This window comes from Lagenorhynchus albirostris, chromosome 14 (assembly GCF_949774975.1).
Source record: "Lagenorhynchus albirostris chromosome 14, mLagAlb1.1, whole genome shotgun sequence".
NCBI classification, from domain to species: Eukaryota; Metazoa; Chordata; class Mammalia; order Artiodactyla; family Delphinidae; genus Lagenorhynchus; species Lagenorhynchus albirostris.
The window spans coordinates 55,663,699-55,684,152 of record NC_083108.1 but is presented as its reverse complement, the minus strand read 5'-3'; the positions used below and the strand labels follow the sequence as shown (position 1 = coordinate 55,684,152).

The window sequence follows — 20,454 nt, the reverse complement described above, 5'->3', positions numbered from 1 at the left end:
GACTTAGTATCTGTTACCTGATACACTTAGGGCTATGGTTTTCCCCATTTTCCAAGAAGGAAATTGGGATTAAAATATGAAACCTGCCCCCTGTGCCACAGAGTTAAATAAATAGCAAGGATTTGAGCTGATGTCAGTCTGTCCTGAGACCCCCTCACTCTTAACCGTGGCGGTAATTCCAGTGCCAAGATGCCTGGAAAGCTGCTGAAGTGAATTCTAAAGGCATAAGGGAAATAATCAAAGTAGGAGGAGAAAAACTTAAAAGAACTTTCGAGGCCTTTGACACAACTAGTTAGCACACTGAGCCCAAGTCGTTCTTATCGGTTCTTGAAAGGCTAAGGTTTCCTCGGGTTATCCCATACCCTTGAACAGTGACCTGCTTCTCTTCCTAAATCAAACTGGCCTTGCCCTAGACTGTCAGTTGGTGAAGCCATGCTAATGCCCTAGCAGTGATCACCCTGATAAGAAAATTAATAGCCACCCCCTTCCAGGTGTTGCCAAGGTGGTCGGGTCATGAAAGCTCTCAGCATGCTTTCTTTACCAACCTACTGAAAAGGATTTCCCTCTTAGGCACAGGTCTGCCAGGATGGAGACCTCAGGTGCACAGGCCAAGCATGAGTTCCAACTCCTTTTCTTTTAGGAATATAGAAAATGAAAGTTTGGGAGAGGATCAAGAATTCAACCCAGCCAGAGTCATGTAGACATAAAGAGCACTGTCTCAGCCCTCCCGCTGGTAATCCATGGTCTTTGCAATGAGAGATTATTTTAAGAGGCAGATTCACAACCTTAGAGCCCCCAGCATGGATTTTTGTTGACAAATTACTAATCGCACAACTTTGCTCGAAGGACTTTGAATAATGACTAGTTTGAGAGTTGAGAAGGGAAAGTCAGGTAATATATAGGACGTTGAGATGTCCCAATTTCAATGGCTATGGCTCATCTCTCCTCCAGAAAAAAAAAGAGTTTTTGTTTTAAATCACAAACTGCTATAAAAACAGATTAAAAATCAGTCTTGAAATTACTATTGTAATTCTCCCTTGAAAACCTAGGCTCTGTCAAATGCTGTGCTTTGTTTTATTTGTGTCCAAGTAGATGTCTCTCTCCCTCCTTCTCTCCTTATTTTTCATTACTATTATTTGCTTCATTTGAATGTTTATTTTGGAACGAGATATTTAATTACATACTTCTCTATACCTCTTTCTATTGGAGGGTGGGACAAAATAAACAATATATAGTCTTAAAAAATATCTAGTTAGCAATCCTACTTGAGAATTGAGTTACATTTTTCATACATAAAACATATGCCTGTGAGTCACTGGCATGTGCTTTTTATAATTAAAAGGTAATGCAGACAGCCTGATGGTCTCAGATGGACGCAAATTACCAAAATGGTGTAAATGAGGGGCTGAAAGTCCAGTGACTGTTAATAGTAGTTTTTTCTTTAAATTGACATGTTAAGTTACTTTTCAAATGTGACCTATTCCTAGAATTTTTTAAAAAATCTATAAACAGCAATTTTTTTGCATTAAACATTTCTAGGAGCTCTTTCTAGGGATTTCAGTTAAAAATGGGGGAAAGAATGACAATGGCAGCAGACATGTCAGCTTGGCTAATACACGTCCTGTGGTTACGCAGGCCGTGTGCCTCTGGTCTTCCTCTGAGGGTCTCTGCTGATGGAACCTAGCTCTGGCCTTTCTTTGGCTTTTGTTTGAACCTGCATTCTTGTTGGGAAGGTAGTGCGATACAGATCACAGAAAAAGGGACTGAACTGTAGGCCCCAGGCTTGCCCGCTTGACGAGATGGTTTGTTCTCTCTTCCTGCCTTCCTCCTGGAACCTGATCACCTCTGTGATCCACAGACCGACAGTGAGCGCACGGACACCGCGGCTGATGGGGAAACCACCGCCACTGAGGTTGGTACAGTCACTGTGGGTGCCGCCCGTTGCCTAACAAAAATGCTGGTTCTGCCTTTAGGAACTTTGCATATTGCCTTTTAGGGTGGAGAGAAATTCTCCTTTTAACAGTAGGAGTTAAATATATTCTACTGCCTAGACCAGTGGTTCTCAAACTCTGGCCTGCATCAGAGTCATCTGGAGGTTCCCATCCTCCTGTTTCACATTCAGAAGAAGGTCTGGGGTAGGACCGGAGAATTTGCATTTCTAACAAGTTCCCAGGTGACAGTGACTCTATCCATTTCAGGGTCACATTTTGAGAACCCTTGGCTAAATTGGTAATACTTTTTAAAAAATTTTTATTGGAGTAGAGTGGATTTACAATGTGTTAGTTTCAGGTGTACAGCAAAGTGAACCAGTTATACATACACATATATCCACTCTTTTTTAGATTCTTTTCCCATATAGGTTATTACAGAGTATTGAGTAGAGTTCCCTGTGCTATACAGTAGGTCCTTATTAGTTATCTATTTTATATGCAGTAGTGTGTATATTTTTTAAATGTATTCCCTTATCCCAAATGTTTACGCATGATAGCCATAATTGGGGGTGGGTGGTACAATTTATGTAATTAGCTTATTGACTAGATACAGATATACTTTAAAATCCAAATGGTCAAAATGCTTGTTAAAATTATACTACTTCTCTTAACTCATTTCCATAGCCTGGATGTAGTCTGGGTCACTCAAAAGAAATGAATTTTCCAAGGAAAAGAAAATGAACAAATTACTGTCAGTACTTTATTGGAAAAAAAATTATCACATTGACCAGTGATACTATGCTCTTATTTATCCTTTGTTAATTCTTTAGGGTTCATTAAATATGTGTATGGCTTACGTTGTTTTCTAAATCTTCTCTAATAATTAACTAATTATTAACTAACTCTAGTAACTAATTAAAATTTCTGTAAAAACAATATTTATCTATAGCAATGGAAGTCAAGATGTTCATTTCCTAAAGTGCTAATAACAGAATTTTTTTTTTTACTTTGTGATAGTGTTTAACATTAGGTTGTTTTTTCCATTATCCAATCATAACAATATTTTCTAGTTGGGTATTTAGGAAGAACTAAAAATGTTATAGGTAGTATCTGTACATCACTTCATTGAAAATATGTTCAGAAAAACATTTCAAAATGGAGTTTAATGGTTTCTTCCTTTGGAAATGCCAGAGTTCAGTTCAAAGTTTGGAAGTCATCATTTTTTAATTTAGAGATAATACTGTAAAACTATCATACTGGTTCTTTTAAGCAGTCACATGTAAACTGATTACAGGGTAATCATTTTCTATACCAAATATAACAATTGCATCTTAATTTTGTAAGAATTAGTTATATGTAACTACTGATACATTCAGTAAATTTCATTGTAATCCTAAGGTATGCTGTAAATGAAAAATATTTTAATACTACTACTTTAAATTTCTCTTAATTCGTCCCAGCCTCTCCTCCCCTCCCCCTCCCTGTGTCCACAAATCCATTCTCTACGTCTCTATTCCTGCCCTGCCACTAGGTTCATCAGTACCATTTTTCTAGATTCCATCCGTATGCGTTAATATATGGTATTGGAGGGAGTAGCATTAACATATATACACTACCATGTGTAAAATAGGTAGCTGATGGGAAGCTGCTACATAGCACAGGGAGGTCAGCTTTGTGCTTTGTGCTCTGTGACGACCTAGAGGGATGGGATGGGGCGGGGGGGGGGGGGGAGAGGGAGGCTCAAGAGGGAGGGTATATATATACACATACAGCTGATTCACTTTGTTGTACAGCAGAAGCTAACACAGCATTGTAAAGCAGTTATACTCCAATAAAGATGTTAAAAACAAATGACTCAGCTATGAAAAAATAAAATACTATAAATTTCTCTAGCAGTTTTAAACTTTGTTATAGAACATTTTAAGCATGCAAACGAAGACGTATAACATAGGTAGGTTATGAAGCTTAAAAATAAAATGAAGAGCTATGAACCCACCACCTCTGTAGAATCAGCATGCCTCCAGCCCTCTAACGCTTCTTATAAACGCTCCCCCTTCTCTTTTTTCCAGAGCCAGTGTAACAGCAGTGCAGGGTGGGGCATGTAGGTTAGAGAGTCTGGTCGCCATTGAGACCCAGACAAAGTGATCCATTTGCTGAAGGCCATGTGCTCTGGCATCACCCACTTGTCACCTATAATTTCACTCTGGACCGCGTCTTATAGTTGATTTTTGTACTTGATGGTAGTCTATTTAATTTCCTCACTTACCCCATCCGTATCAGCCCTCTCCTCTCCCAAATTTGTTTTTAAGTAGGTAGGTTCAAGAAATTCAAAGATCCAAGAAATTTTTTATTGTGGGAACCTCTGTGTTAAGTTCTTTGTGCCTCAGTTCTGTGGCTTCTGTGTTAAGTTCTTTGTGCCTCAGTTCTCTGGTCTACAAACTGGGGATCATAATAGCTAACCTCATAGGATTATTGTGAGGACTCCTACACTCCAAGGGAGCTCTCATCATTGGGTATTCATAGCCGTTTTTGTGAATTTTAATTTCGATGTTGGCTTCCCCCACTTCCTGAACCGTTGCTAACGTCTTTTAAGGACAGACCGCCAAGTCCTAGCTGTCCTCCCAAGTCCTCCCAAGCACACGTGTGGGCTCATCGTGCTTGGAAGTGTCCAGGTTAAAATGTCAAACACCCAAGGGGCAAGGAATCTTTTGCTCCTGTCTTCTTATTAAGCTTCACAATTTGTGTGTGAGAACGTTGTGGTTTATGTATAAGAAAGAAATGTCTTCTCACATAAGAGCAAACTAGCGCCCCCGTGTAGCTGGCTTATGTAGACCCATCCTTCCATCTTAGAGTCGATGGCATGGTAAGACTTTATTTCCCACTCTCTCTTGATGCTGGCAGTCGGACCAGGAGGAAGATGCAGAGCTCAAGGCACAGGTAGAAAATTCAAAACCAAACACAAAAGCAGAAACCAGCGTGTGATAAGTCATTGTCTGTGGTGTCCAGATCTTGCAGCATGCTCTGTGGTGGTGACTGTGTGCTGGTGCAGTGTGGAGGATGACACTTGTTCATGTGACTACCATGTCCCTTACCTTCCTTTCTTCTCCACTTTTTTCAGAATAGTCTGATTAAGCGAATAAAGGGTGAAAATGTGTATGTCAAACATAGTAATCTTATGTTAGAGGTTGGTATTGGTATATACCAGTGCATGCTTGTGTGTGTTGGTTTTCCTTTAGTGGCTTAACCTGTGGGCTCGTACCGTGATGCATGAAGGGTGTGTTCTCACCTGTGAATACGTGCGGTTGACTTCTCAGCTTCCTCTGATTCCTTCCTCTCTCCTAGATGTAGATCCCCTTTCCTCCGTGTGTATTTATTTTAATTCTCTGGTTACATGTGAATTACACTCTTAACAGTTGACCTTTGAAACTTTTGATTTTTGTGCTTGCGTGAACTAGATTTTGTTTTCCCTCGGAAATACCACATTTTCACCAGAGTGTTTGTGGTAGTGTCATGAGCCCTGATCAGAATTCTTTTATTTTGACTACTAATGAGATAATGACCTAACTTTTAAAACGAGAGAGAGCACGCAGAAAGGAAAACAAACGTAAAATGTTGACTGTTGGATTCTTTATGTTCTGAATATAGGAGCTAGATAAAACCCAAGATGACCTGATGAAACATCAGACCAATATTAGTGAACTGAAAAGAACCTTTTTAGAAACCTCCACAGACACTGCCATCACGAACGAATGGGAAAAGAGGCTTTCCACCTCCCCCGTGCGACTAGCCGCCCGGCAGGAGGAGGCACCCATGATCGAGCCGCTGGTACCTGAAGAGGTCGGTATTCAGGCTTTGGGTTGCACTTGTCTTCTGTCCACTAGCCTCGCTCCTCTGCAGGGTCTGCAGGGAAAGGATGTGGCAGGCTTCTGAGTAGAGAATCTCACCCCTTGTCTGTGTATAGCCAGTACAATGTTAGGTGGCCAAGGAGTGAGTAATCGCATCCCGTGGTGCTTTGGAACGAACAAGGAAACTCTGGTTCAGATCTGCTTATTCTAGATTCACAGCTGGGAGACATTAACCTACTGTATTAATGAACCAACAGTTTTTCTGAATGTACTTCCGCTACTTTAAGAAATGCCTTGAAAATTCATGACTGTTTCTCATCAATTGCAAGATGAGCATGCCTATTGAGATTGTCTAATGTTTGACTAAACAGTGTTCTGAAGTTGATAACATTTCAGGGCATACTTTACTCTGGGACTACTACACCAGGTTTTTACGGGTATACTCAGTTTTTGATTTCATTTTTATTTATAGCATATATATATATTTTTTAAAAATTGTTTATTTTAACTGATTTATATATATAAACATATATATTATATTATGACTTATAATCAGTTTTTATTTGGTTTTTAATAGGGAAAGTAAAGGCCAGAATGTCTTTTTGAGTAAGTCTTCCATGTAGGAAATCGCTCTTTAAATGTACAGCAAGATAGTGGATTCAGCTGGTGTTACTTCAAGGCTCCCATCGTGTGGGACCCACAGTGGCAGTGGTACTAATCTTACTGTCAACTGTTACACATCATCTTACTTTATCTGTCTTTCAAAAGAAGTAGTTTTTTAAAACGGCATCTTTCTAGTATAATATTAACTTCTTTCTTCCCTTGAAAGCTGTTTATCTAAAGTGACCACAATCATGATGTTCATGACAGTTCCAATCCCACTTAAAAAAAAATGACAAGGTATATCACCATTTGAATTACTTTGTAAAGGGCCTTTTTATGCAGAATAAATGAAAAGTCCTGTGACCAAAGTATTCCTGTACCGTTAAACATCGGTTTCATTCAGATTGTTTGAGTTTCAAGACACAAAAATTTCAGATTTTCCTGATTGATTTAAATATTGTAGTTCCTGCATTAGTAAGACTGCCACTTCCGAGTTATGGTCAGATGAGTTTTATTGTAACTGGTCAAGTTTGCTTTACCCTATTTCTATGAGGGCTGGAAATAAGGAAGGACGTGCTGGCTCTGAAGACGGCAGATACTGGATTACGTTACAAAAACACAAAATAAATAGCCACTGAAAAAGTCAGGCCTCTCCTCCCCTGCTGTCACTCAGGGACACGCGAGGTAGCAGCCCTTTGAATGGAAGTTCGGGTAGTTGCTTGGAGAAGTTAAAGGTGGTGATAATAAACAAGGGACTGTCGAAGTCTAGGTCATTAGACTAGTAAAAGAAATTGTTTTCACTTATTAAATCCTCTGATCCTTAGAGAATAACGGTGATGACCCCAAAGAATGTTAATAACTTAAGAGGTGATGCTTTGAATACGCTGAACTTACCCTCGATGTGGATGCCTTATCCCTGTTGGTGCAGAGAGACTGCAGTAGACCTAAGAAAGGATTGTTTTAAAAGGATTAAAGGATGGAGGAAAGATGTCCTCTGCAGAAGCACAAAGTGGTTTGGTTACGTAGACTGGAGACCAGCAGCTGGCTTAGTAACTGCTTTCAAGTGTCTGCTGAGTGGTGAGCAGAAGCTGTACCTTAGGACTCCACTGCCACCGGCAAGGGAGGAAATTGTTGGGAGACTTGCTAGATGTAAAGAAGAGCTTCCTAAAAACAAGGCTGGCTAATAACCCTGGTTATCAGAGGGGCTCTGAAAAAGCAGCTCCAAGGAGCTTCAGGTCCCAGAGGAAGAGAGGTCCCTTCTGGGAGGTCAGGGCTATGCGCGCTTCCCTCGCCTTGGGGCTCCCATCTGACCCTTCTCCCGGAGCCCTTGGTGACACCCAGTTTATCCTCCATTTGAGGGCCCTGGAGACAAGGCCCGGCAAGTTCTTATGCTCCAAATTCTTGTTCATTTCTATATTAAAACTTAATATTGGCTTTTGTTATTGGTTTTGTGAAAAGCACAAAAGATAATTTTATCCTCCCAGCCAGCTAGGCATACACAAAGCATATTTGTTTAAAAACACCTAAACAAAAGATTTTCATTTTAGAGGGGAGGTGTTTTTCTAAGTAAATTACTCATTTGATGTTATCCTTTTATTTAATATGACCCACTTTAAATTAATTAAACAATAATTGGCCAGTTTAGAAAGAGGTCCAATTATTTCTAAAAGAAAATATGTAATTTAATTTTTTAAAGTGACTTCTCAAAGTAATATTGCTTGTGTCAGAAGGGTAAAGAAACTGATTCAGTGACGCCACACTTAGTTGGATTTTTTGGGGAATCTCAGTGATACAATGTTGTTTTGAAAAAAATGTGATGACTCCTGATTTTTTTTTTTTTTAAAGAAGATGTTGGGGGTAGGAGTTTATTAATTAATTTATTTATTTTTGCTGTGTTGCGTCTTCATTTCTGTGCGAGGGCTTTCTCTAATTGTGGCAAGCGGGGGCCACTCTAAATCGTGGTGCGCGGGACTCTCACTGTCACGGCCTAAAAAAAAAAAATTGCTCAAGGCACACCTTCCCAGGTAAGGTGAACAGGCAACAGCCTGTTTATTGCCACATTTTTGCTTTTTTGTGTTTTTTGTTGGTGATTTTGCTATTTAAAACTATCTCCAGGCATAGTGCTGAAGTGCTGTCTAGTGTTCCCAAGTACAAGAAGGCTGAGATGTGCCTTATAGAAAAATATGTGTGTCAGATACGCTTTGTTCAGGATAAGTTATAGTGCTGCTGGCTGTGAGTTTGATGTTAATGGGTCAATAATAGATATTAAATAAGGGGTCTTTAAACAGAAACACACATAAAACAAGGTTATGCATTGATCAGTTGACAAAAATTTCATGACCAGAAGCTCCCAGGAACCTGACCCTGTCTTTCCCCTAGGAGCTGTGGTTCAGTACCCAGTAATTCAGTGTTCACAGCAACTTTATAGAACACAACTGCCATAAGTAACTAGAATCCACTCTCTTTATGCATTTTTCTGCTTTCTTGTCCAGCTTTACTTTTGCTATTCAGGTCTTGGATGGGCCTTAAATTGGGCAAAATACACATTCACTGTGGATCATCTATTCATGGATAGAGAGAATTATCTCCATTCTGTGAATCTGACTTCTGTGACTTTCCATTCAGACCCTGGGGTGCGACTCTAGACGCGTATTACAGTCACCTACAAGATTTTTAAAATACCGATGCCTGGGTTCTACATCAGAATCTGATTTAATTAGTCAGAGGTGCACCCCACACATTACTCTTTTTAAAAGCTCTCCACATAATTCTAATTCACAGCCCAATTTGAGAACCCCTGGCCCGAGCAGAAATGAAAGTCCCAGCTCCATAGAGACCCTTAATCATCTGAGCAAGTAACACCTCTGTGAATTTTGCATGCCACTGTAGGGCCTTGTGTCCCAATTATGACACAGGCATGAACGTTTAAGGAACTAAATGAAATAGTCAGGGTGTGCATCTGACTCTGTCTTAACCCCTAGTAAATGTTTCGATTATCAGCTTTTCTTTATCAGTACCTCTTAACTTTAGCAGAACTCACTGGATTGGGGTTGACAGTATACAGGATTTAATGATAACATCTATCCCCTTATGTTACCCTTTTCCGTTATTATGGGACATGCACAGTTCTGGATGCAGACAGTGTGGACATTTTTACTTACAGACACAGACGTTTTTAAAATTAGTTGATGTCAGATAACAGGATATGCTGAAAACTACTGCTGTTGTTTTTTTAAGCTCTCATTGTAGGAAAATATTTAGTTCAGTGATTATAATTAGAGGCCTAGCCGTGGTATTCTGAAAAGTGTCTATAATTTTGACTTCCTGTTTCTTATTTCTGTTTATAAAAGAGGCTATGATTGAAAGTTTAAAAAATAAATCCACATTGAATGATTCCACATGGTACATTTTGTCTCTTGCAATATCTTTCTCCAAAATGGGACAGGACAGGGATTTTTTTTCCCCCTTTGAAATGTCTTATTTGTTGCTCATTTAAAAGGAGCATATGAGGACGATGCTATCAAAATCTGTCAGCAGGTCATTCCAGATAACATTCCAGATGCTCCTCTATAACCTCTTGCAGGCAAACGATTAAATATAGTACTGATAGCTTTGTAGATACATACCTAGGAATTTTAAATACCTCTCATAAAATTATATTGCTTATCATCAACAAGAGGGTTTATTTTCAAAGTTCCATTCGTCTAGAAACTTTGAACTTTTCTATTATTATTTTTAGATGACTTTACCAAAATATCCTTTTGTTCACTATTCTATGCAGTCGTGTGCTGTACACAGAGACAGGCTCGGTAGCTAACGTATTGCCCCTTGAATTATGCCTGTTTAATACTAAAGGAAGCAATAAAAAGATGAAAGGAAAAAAACTGTTCTAACATAACATACGTAATGTCCTTTTAAATTTTATATGTTAAAGACAAGCATGACTTCAAATACTTAATTCTTCACCAAGATATTCTGAAGTTGACTTTTCAGGATTATTTGCCATGTTATAAAAGTTCAAATAAAGCTATAACCTTATGCTTATTTGTGGAATAAAGACATCAATCTGGGCATAACTGGGTTGTTGAGATTGGTAGCTAATGCAGTGACCCACGTGTGTTTCCTTTCTCTGTATCAGGCGGCACTTCAGTAGGGAATATGATCAAGAATTTGTCAGACATGGAAGTGAGAATTTATTCCTCACTTAATTTTTTTTAAATCTTAACATTTTCATTTTAATACTCACTTTTACAGTATTGCAGATCACTGACATATGAACACTACTGAAATGCCAGAAAGCTCTTTATGCCACTCTTGCATATTCTGTGTTTGTAGAAATGAGAAATGTTTGAATCCTAAAAACACCGGAGATTCAAAACATAATCTGTTACTCTTTGGAAATAATTGTTAAATGTTGAGATGGCTTCCGACCATTTTCCAAATTAATAGGCACTAATTTACTTCTTCAGAAAAAAAAAATGAATGAGTATTATATGTGTAGGACAAGAAAAGAACTCTCTTCCTAACTTGCCTTTTTGGAAACTGTCTGCTTCCTCTTCTCCAACCCAACCCCCTTTATTCAAACAGACCAAAGAAGAAAGAGAGATTTCTGAAAAGGTTCTATTTTTGCAGCAAGGAAGCTCTCCATTCTTTGAGTCTCAGGTAAAAAACAAACATTAAGGAATTTTCCAGAAGGAAATTGCTCTTCAGATTTCAGTGTCATTAAAATGTCTGTAGTTTTTCCTTTCTTTTTAAAATTTACCTTGTTTGCCACTAAGGTAGGTATATCATTTTTGCTTAGATTCTGGGGAGGGAAGTAGGGAATTTTGTTACTAATTTAGTTATCCGTTAGCTATCATTTCTTTGTGGCTTTTGCTCCTAGGTGATTATATCTGTGTGTGGTCATTGAAGCATTATGATTATACTTTGTAATGATATTACTGGACCTTTTAGTACCTCTTTCACCCATAGAGTGATGCTAATTTAGATGACCTTGACTGATTTTGAAAGTTCTGAACTTTTATTGGTTTTCCCACTAGCCGAGTGTGATAAAGAGAATTCAGGAAGGAGGCTCTGTGGTTACCTCTCGTCAAATCCTTTTCCAGAAAACTGTCCCATCCACCCTAGAGGTTATTTTTCACTTCATTTTGTTTAATCCGGCACCAGCCTATAGATGGATCTGTAATCCTTTTTCTTAAGGCCCACCTGTTTCTAGATTCAGGCTAGGATAAATACGAAAGTAGCAAACGTCCAAGTTTAAAATGTAAACCAAGGTGCTCCCTTGCTCCTGGCTTGGTTTCTCTTCCCTCTGTAACCTGTTAGACTAGTTACCTCCTAACGTCCTGGTAGGCTCCCCAAATACAGAAGTTTCATAACTTGCATTTCTTCTGCCTTATTGGAACTAACACTAAGGAAACTGGCAAAGAAACTCCTGAGACGATGAACTTCGGTTGTAAATAAAATGGGAACAATGTACAGACCACTGTGACCTGTTTCTAAGAGGCTCCGACAGTGTCCTAACAGTGGGAAATAGTTCATTACAATGCCTGGAACACAGGTGCACGGAATACTTATTGGATAATAAGTGCTAGAGTGGATTCCGTCTCCCATATAAGGAAGCATAATTCACAACCATGGAAGATGGTTTTCACAGAAATTTGTGGAAATGCTGGCACGTTCTTTGTGAGAACAACAGATGTGAAGCACAGTGTTCTATTTCACGTGGAAAACTGTCTTTTCTGTGTCCACACAAGTAAAGCTAAATAACTTGTACAACAGCTTCAAAAATGTTGTTTAATCTTGACATACAAAATGATCAGACATTTAGCATAAGATCAGATATAGTCTTTGCAAAATTTACCACCAAAGTAGTTCAAGAAATCTGAAATTGCGAGTGTACACGCAGACCGTATTCCAAGTTGCAGGTTAGAGTTAATAAATTTCAGATGGGAAGAGATTGTAGCCATAATTAATAAAAATAACCCCAGCCCTGTGCAGTCACCTCCCAGGCCTGAGTGTAGCTCTCACCCTGATTGCCTTAAAGGATTCTTATTTTAGAAATGAGATACCATCAGAACTTCTAATTTAGCTTTTATATTCCAAATATAGGGCACAGAGGACTGGGTTATTGTAGACAGAATACCCACTGAGGTAGTTGATGGTGATTCGAAAAAGATTGTGACGTACAAGGTGGTGACCGTGAGCGCTAGAACCGATGACATCCCCGCCGACTCGTCAGGATCTAGCGCCACTGAAGTGCAGAGCTTTGAAGACTTGGCCCGAGAAATGCACTTGAAGGAAGAGAACAAACAGAAAATATACACACTCGGAAAGTCCTACGATACCGTGTCTGGAAAAATTGTCACTATGACAGGAAAAGTCAAAGAAGGGGAGAAGGTGGTGTCCCCCTCCCCTCTTGAGCCAGGGCTAGCCGAGCTCACAAAGACCCCCCGTGTCCTGGCAGAGTTCGAGGTCCTGGGAGTCCTCACCGAGGACAGGACCAGGAGGGGGCCTGAGGTCCACACTCCAAAGCGGAGGCTGTCGGAGTCGCTGGCCCCCATCAGGGAAGCCGAGTCCCGGCTGCAGAGCCCCGAGGATGATGCTCTTGAGAAAAGCCACGTGCCCGGGAGGGATGCCAGTCTGGAGGGCGAGCGGCTGGGCAGAGCGGAGCCCGAGGCCGAGGCCGAGGCCGAGACCTGGAAGGTGGGGCCCTTCAGTCCCCGCAGGAAGAGCCTGTCCCAGTGGAGATACTCCCAGGAACCGGCCATCACCGTCGCCACCACCCAATACGTTGTCACAGAGTCGGCCACGTCCCAAGTCGTGGTAACCGGTGCTGCCTTTGGGCCGCCGTTTCCGATTCCAGCATGACGTTTGCCAAGGCAGCCCTTCCACCCTGAGCCTTTCCATTTCTCTTGCTGTTTGGCTTATGTTGAGAGCCGCCAACCCAAGCTTTTTTGTTGTTTTCATGGTTAAGTCACTACCGCGGTCTGACATGAGCATTGAGATACCTGCCGTTTTATTTCCAGCTCTTGTCCCCGAGGTGGGGTGGTGCTGCCGGGGCTTGAGGTGCCGGTGCCGGGTGAAAGGATCCGCTTCACCCAGCACCGCCCTAACCCCAGGAACTCTCTCCGCTTTACCAAACCAGAGCCCCTGCTCACCCCGATTTGCTGTTGATTTCCCATCCCTATGTGTTTCCAAATCTGTCTGTAGATCCCTCCATCCCTCGCCCTGGGTCCCGCGCCTACAGTTCTGTCTAACCAGCTGTGAATGAGTACATGCCCTCCTGTGTCCCGACCTCTGTGCTTGACTCTCCATTTCTCTGTTCACTCAGACTAAACAGTCTTCTGGAGAAAAGCTCATGGATGGCTCTGAAATCTTCAGCTTATTAGAGTCTGCGAGAAAACCGACAGAATTCATAGGAGGGGTTACTTCCACTTCTCAAAGCTGGGTGCAGGTGGCCATCTGTTTCCATCCTCGGTGTCTCTGTCTCTGCTTCTTTGCCTTTTCTTTGTGCCTTTTTGGGGTGTGTGTGTTGCATCCAAGTGGCTTTGCTTTAAACACCTGAGAGGGGTCTCCACTTACACCCCTCTGTGCCTGTCCCACGTTTGCATCACATGTCTTTAGTTCCATTACAAGAACATACTTCAGATGTTCAGAAAGCAATCGTGCTGAGACGTTTTAACAGCATTTAATTTCTTAAAGCATTTTATGTCACCTGTTAGGTCTAAGGAAGCAGCCAAAACCAATATGCATGTGCTCCAGTGCTTTCATTTTGTTTTGGTTTTTTAATTGCGTTTTATACTGCACCCTCGTTTCGTTTCTTTTGCAACATCCGAAGGAGCAGCACAGGTTCGAGGCTATGTGTCAGGCAGAGGGCAGGCATCAAAGACTCTGGTGGGGGGAATGAAAGCTAATTTATGTTTTCTCTAAGCGTTGCTGGTTATAAGCACTGGTACTGGCTTTAGGTACCCTGGTGAGTGGCTGCTTTTGTTGTTTTTTTTTTGCTTTTGCTTTCTGACCTTTGCTTTGTGGAAAGTCACACTGACACCACAACTTTTTTTCCATGCAGAAAATGGAAACCAAGATGGAGTCTGGCAAAATAGAGACGGAAACAACCCAGCACCCCCAGCCACTTAGCACCCAGAGGGTTGTGCAGGAAACGGCATTGGTGGAGGAAAGACAGGTGATGAATGCGCATGCAAGTGGGGATGCTTCTTACGCAGCTGGAGATGACATGGATGCTGTGACCCAGGCAGCATCTGCTGATATATCTGATGTGAAAGGGAAGGAGGTCTCTGCTCTGACTGAGGGAGCGAAGGAGGAAAAAGGGGAGGTGGCCGACAAAGCTGTCCTCGAGCAGGGAGAGGTGGCAGCTGCTTCCCAAGAGCCAGAGGAGGAGCAGAGTGCAGCCATCCACGTTGCTGAAGCTTCGGAAGAAAAACCTCATTTTGAGGTAACTAGCGGTTAATGTTACTTTTAGTGCTGAAGTAAGCCCCTGAAATTTAGTTAAGCATAAAGGCAGGGCTAGGTTTAATTTTCTTCCTTTTCCAAGAGCAGTTTGTTTCTCCTCTTGTTGCCTTCTTGCATGGCAATTATGGGGTCTCCATGCTGGTCTGGGGTCCCATGCAAACATATATAATGATTATTCACAATCTAAAGTTCCAGGAAATGGTTTCCACTCTCTTTGCAATTACCGTAACTGGCAATAAATCTGGGAGATGCATAGCCTGCCAAGATATTAGAAACCTTGATACATTTATTTCTGATCAGTGTACTTATCCAGGAGGACCAAAACCAGGCTTGCCCAGGCACCAAGTGCTGGAATTTATTCTTTATTCTCTTTTATTGAAATTCCTGAAGTACGTGGGGGCGGGGTGAGGGGTGGTGGTTCAGTGTCTTATTACTTGTTCCTTCTGTCTAAGAAGTTTTTCAATAAAAGGCTAATTTATGATTTTTTAATCTATTAAAATTAGTTTATGAGATAGAGGAGAGGGAATGTAAAAAAGTGGGTTTTTTCCATTTCCTTCGAAATATGTTCTTGTACCTGAAACATTCCATATGAATTCTGGGAGACTGACATGTATCTGTTGTGTGCCTCATTCCCCAACTGCCCCCCACGTAAAATGTAAACATTTATTTCATACCAACCTGTGCTTATATATATCCACCAAGAGGGGAGGGAAAAAAACAAAGGTATGTGTTTGCAAAATTTAATAGCCACTCTGCCTGCTTCCCATTGGTACAGTCATCTACTGTGAAGACAGAAACCGTCAGCTTTGGCAGTGTTTCACCAGGAGGAGTAAAGCTAGAAATTTCCACCAAGGAAGTGCCTGTAGTTCACACAGAAACAAAAACCATAACATATGAATCATCACAGGTAAGACAGTCTATGAAGGCCAGAGCCCTGGCACCTGTTTTACCCCTTGAATGGCTTCATGCATTTAAGTGTCACTACATGATATTTAATTTGTGAGACTCAGAGGACCCAACTGTCTCTGTCAAGAACGGTGCAGTAATTGTAATTTTATTACCGATCAAGGAAGAGCAGGTGACTTAAGCAGGTCTTCACATAACTTGACATGTAGAAAGGGGCTCAGAAATCTTATCTCCCTGCCATAGATAAGGAAGAGCACTAGCCAACCAGCCCCTGCTCACATTTCTGAAGTCCCAGCTTTTTAATGAGGGTTAACAGTGGCCAAGTTTGATTCGGTCCGTAGTCTGTGGCAGCTCCCAGATGCTGATGGAGCAGCACAGTGATTGTGCAGATAATTAACTCATCGCCGTGCCCTAACCCAAGACAGCAGACGTCTGGAGAGGTGACATCGATATTCAAGTGGCGTCTCCCCTTTGCTTGCTTAGGTTGATCTTGGTGCCGATTTGGAGCCAGGTGTGCTCATGAGCGCACAGACGATCACATCTGAAACCACTGGCACCACGACCACCACCCACATCACCAAAGTAAGTGGAGTGGGAACGGATACAAGAAGGTATCCGTTCAGAGCTTCTGGGTTGGGCCGCACCAGCGGATAGGTGAATACCAGGATGCCGGGCAGCTGCACTGGAGCTCTCACGGCTGCTGTATTTGTGGTGCCTCTGTCCTCACATGCCAGGTTCCGTTTAAGAATATGCATTCTGATGCCCTTTGCATAACCCTTAACTCCAGTGCATAGCATATGGTAGATGTTCCGGAAACACCAGCCAGCCAAAACCCGAAGGACTCTATTCTGGCTTCACTTCTGAAGTGAACCATTGTGAATAACTGCCATAGGATTCTGTTTCAGTTCTTAAAGAATGAATGATGCAGCTTAAAGCTGTGTCGGCATTTTCCGCCGTTGCCCCCGGTCAACAGTGACGGTAAATTCATAATGCTTATGTGTTGCTTTCAGACTGTGAAAGGAGGCATTTCAGAGACGAGAATCGAGAAGCGAATCGTCATCACGGGAGACGCGGACATTGACCATGACCAGGTAGCGTGTGAGAGAGGGTAGATACCCCGGCAGGGAGACAGAGAAACACTAGCTGGTCGTACTCTTCCCAGAGCTGTCCTTCTAGTCCAGCCTGTAGTCTAAACAGTTTTCTGAATTAACTTTGCAGTATGCAGCGTATGACCCCCTTTGCAGTCATTGTATCCCATTTGTAACTTGTGTATATAGGTCTTGCTCACGAGTCTCCACCCGGCTCTGATCTTGCACGTCCCGCCTCCTTTTTGTCTTTGCCCTTCTGTGATTTCCTGGGGATAGGCACTGGCTCAGGCAATTAAAGAGGCCAAAGAGCAGCACCCTGACATGTCAGTGACCAAAGTAGTGGTCCATAAAGAGACAGAGATCACCCCTGAAGATGGAGAGGATTGAGCCCAGGTAAGAGGTGGCGCTGGTTCTCTAGGCTTGGCCTCGGCTGGCATGTGGCCCAGGGCTTCCCTCTCTCCCTCCCCCTGCCTCTTCCCTCTCCTTTTTCTCTCACTGGCATTTGCAGGGCTCTGGGTATCAAGAGGATGGAAAATTGGTTTGCGGCTGCTGCTTTCTTTCATATTTGGAGGCTCCATACTGTGGACTTTTTACCTCCCCTGCCAGTTAGAGGATAAGGAGGAAGCAGAGTCCGCTTGCCTGGTCCTGCGCATGTTCCCTCTTAATGCATGCTCTGTGCTCCCCCCATTATCCACATTTGAAAGGTCGGATCTGGTTTCACTTGCCATGTAGCCTAATCAGAGCTAAGATGGTTTTGTTCTGAGAGGTGCAATTCGCGTGTTCCAAATACTAGGGAGGTAAAATATAGCCTGTTCTCCTTCCGTTGGCTGCGTTATCCCGTTGTAAGCTTTCTCTTCCACCGTGTTTGGTGCTAGCCTGTTTATGTTTTTGTTTTTGCTTTGTTTTACAATTTGAGACCAGAGCACTCACTCTCATTGTGGATGTCATCTATTTCCTGTATTCTTTGGGATGATTTTTTTCCCGAGTGTAGTACCGTGTCTCAGGAGGAAGCAAAAATGCAGTCTTGTGGTCCTGCTTTCCTCCAGAAAGCGCGTGCCTTTCCAGCCACTGTTTGGCCGACATCATGAGCAGACAGCATCTTCTGTGTGTGCACAGACTTGTCATGCATACTAACCCGCCCCTCGAGAACTCGAGGGGCCCTGAGCATCCCTGGAAGGCTTTGAATGCTGAATGCAGCTCCTTGCACACTTGGTTATGTGATAAAAGTCTCTTAAATGCTTTACATGTATAAATGAAATAAGTACGTTCTCTAACGTTGGTTAATGTTGACTGATGAGTGGCTTCTCTCAAGGGGAAAAAATAGAAACATCACTCATTATATTCAAATTAAGAAGGTAATTTGGAAGATAGCAAAAAAAAAAAAACCAAAAGAAGGTTCTCTTCAGCGAGTTGAGCCACTTGGGTGACGATGTGGTTATTTCAGAGAAAGCCTGTCAGTGGCGTACACTGGTATTTTACAGTATCTTGTCAAAAAGAGCATTTCATAACCGTACAAGATACTTCTCCCATGACCTCGATCTGAGGGAAACTCTCAGGTGTTTTCAGACGAGTAACTGATCAAATCTCTCTTCTGCAGGAATAACCTAGGCTGCACCTGAAGCCAGTCACGCAAACCATTAGAAAACCCAGAGTCTATGTGGAGTTTCCTCTTCTAACCCACTGATTTGCATCTGCCCATGGACAATTTCAATCCAGAAGAACTGACCTTGACCATTTAATAAAGACGCTGGCAGAGACCTTCCCATAATAAAGCAATCTGAGTCAGGCTCACTAAACTGACATTGCATGAAGCAACGATACAATTACAAAACAAGCAGCATTTTTACGTTTCACACAGTGTCTGAGTTCTCAGCTACACCTGCACGTTCATAACCAACAATAGAAACCGTGATCTCATGTAACACATAGAGCAATCCATGCCTTTCATAGCTGATTATTATTAAAGTCTAAACAAAATTGCAGTTTCTTAGGTGACAGATCTTTTGTTTACAGATCAACAAAGATTACCCTAAACTGCTAGAAGCTGTCTAGTCCCGTGTGTCAGGTTTTTCCCAGATTAGATGTGCCAATAACCGAGTTTATTCATTAAATAACTTGAATCTTGTACTTGTTTCCTCTGGTTTATTACTCTCACCTGTCAGCAGTAACGACTCTCCGATCCTCTGGAAATATTTAGCGCTCACAATCCTGCTTTGTGTCATCTGATTTAACCGTTAGAAAGTAGTACTGACTTTAGCGTATCAGTGTGATCTCTTCCCCGTCGTCCGCTTTGGTCTGCGTTCAGTCTGGAAAGCCTCCCAGAGTTCCCTAACAAGTCCTAAATATGTAAATTGTCATTATTTTGGAAAGAAGACCTGTATTTTTGTTAGTTCACCGTATGATGAAATTTCACTCCGGGAAAACCCGTTGGGCTCCTGTTGCTTTGTTTTCTTTCTTCATTTCTTCGTCCTTTTATCTTTTTTTTAATGGATTTTTCTTCTTTTACTTGAAAAAAAGTGTTTTATTTCCAAATCTGGTCCATATTTGCAGTCTAGTTCAGAGCCAAGCCTTAAACTGTACAGAATTTCCACTGTAATAAAACTATTTAGTGTTTAGTTATAAATAGCCTTCAAAAAGTTATACTCTCCATTTCACTGTCAACCGCATCGCACAGCCATGGTGAATGTATGTTTCCGCATAGCAAAATAAAAATGGTAAATGCATTTAAACCTCTTATTCTCTAAGTGTACTACTTTCAGGATTGTACGTGTCTGGCCCAGAGCTAACATTTGCATGACATCAAAGGCCTCATTCATCTTCAGGGTAGAGAAAGCCTGTCTTTTTCTAGGATAAAAAGTGTAGACAGATGGGGAACAAAATACGTGTAGATAAATGGTTGGTTGCCTGTGCAGGCCTTGAAAAGTACAACTAGTATCACAGAATCTCATTTTCAAAGTTTTCGTTTTTCTGTTAGAAGAGAGGCTGTGCTCTAATCCCAGTGTTTCTGGGGGGTTTTAATTACCAGAGAGACACCTCTGCCTCACATCCTCTCCAGAGACGAGCAGGTTAGCAGCTGGGTCTGCAGGGCGGTGAGTGTTCCTGCAGCTCATTGACATCCAGCTGCTCGCATGCCTGGGACTGAGAATCAGCCTTTCTGTTACCAACCGCCCACCTAACGCCTAAATGCAGTCGCTGGCATTTCTTACCTCACTTCTGGACTTCTCAAAATCTCTAAAAAAAATGTTTTATTCTTCCTCAGAAAATTACTAGATTTGACCACAGAGCTTAGTTTTACTGAGGGGAGTCAGTCTTATCATTTATCTCTGAAGGAGTTCTCAGTTCGTACTTGCTGTCAGTACTAAGCATTCATTTTAGGAACTGAAGCATCATTTTCATTGTGTCTAAAGCCAATCCAAAGAAACGTGTTGAGAAAAATTAACACTTTTTTGATATGAAAATTAACCCTTTATTGATATGCCTGCATCTGATATGCTTACTTTGTGTCCAAAGAGTTCACTGTTTTATTTTTCTAAAATTTTTATTGAGGTATAATTGACATATATTATTTTCTCGGTACAACATAATGATTTGCTATTGTGTATATATTCTGAA

The 20,454-nt window shown here is 41.6% G+C and overlaps 1 protein-coding gene across 1 annotated transcript in view; it reads left to right on the top strand.

Annotated features, from left to right (window-relative positions):
- Positions 1-19,466, top strand: part of EPB41L3 (erythrocyte membrane protein band 4.1 like 3) — a 210,567-nt gene extending 191,101 nt beyond the window's left edge. Inside the window, exons 14-25 of the mRNA XM_060121932.1 lie at positions 1,859-1,912; positions 4,833-4,868; positions 5,577-5,768; positions 10,967-11,041; positions 12,488-13,201; positions 13,710-13,832; positions 14,448-14,831; positions 15,624-15,755; positions 16,238-16,336; positions 16,765-16,845; positions 17,119-17,235; positions 18,440-19,466. Of these exons, the coding sequence (XP_059977915.1) occupies positions 1,859-1,912; positions 4,833-4,868; positions 5,577-5,768; positions 10,967-11,041; positions 12,488-13,201; positions 13,710-13,832; positions 14,448-14,831; positions 15,624-15,755; positions 16,238-16,336; positions 16,765-16,845; positions 17,119-17,229 (2,001 nt within the window). The 3' untranslated portion in view covers positions 17,230-17,235; positions 18,440-19,466. The remainder of the gene's footprint in view (positions 1-1,858; positions 1,913-4,832; positions 4,869-5,576; positions 5,769-10,966; positions 11,042-12,487; positions 13,202-13,709; positions 13,833-14,447; positions 14,832-15,623; positions 15,756-16,237; positions 16,337-16,764; positions 16,846-17,118; positions 17,236-18,439) is intronic.
- Positions 19,467-20,454: the final 988 nt, after the last annotated feature.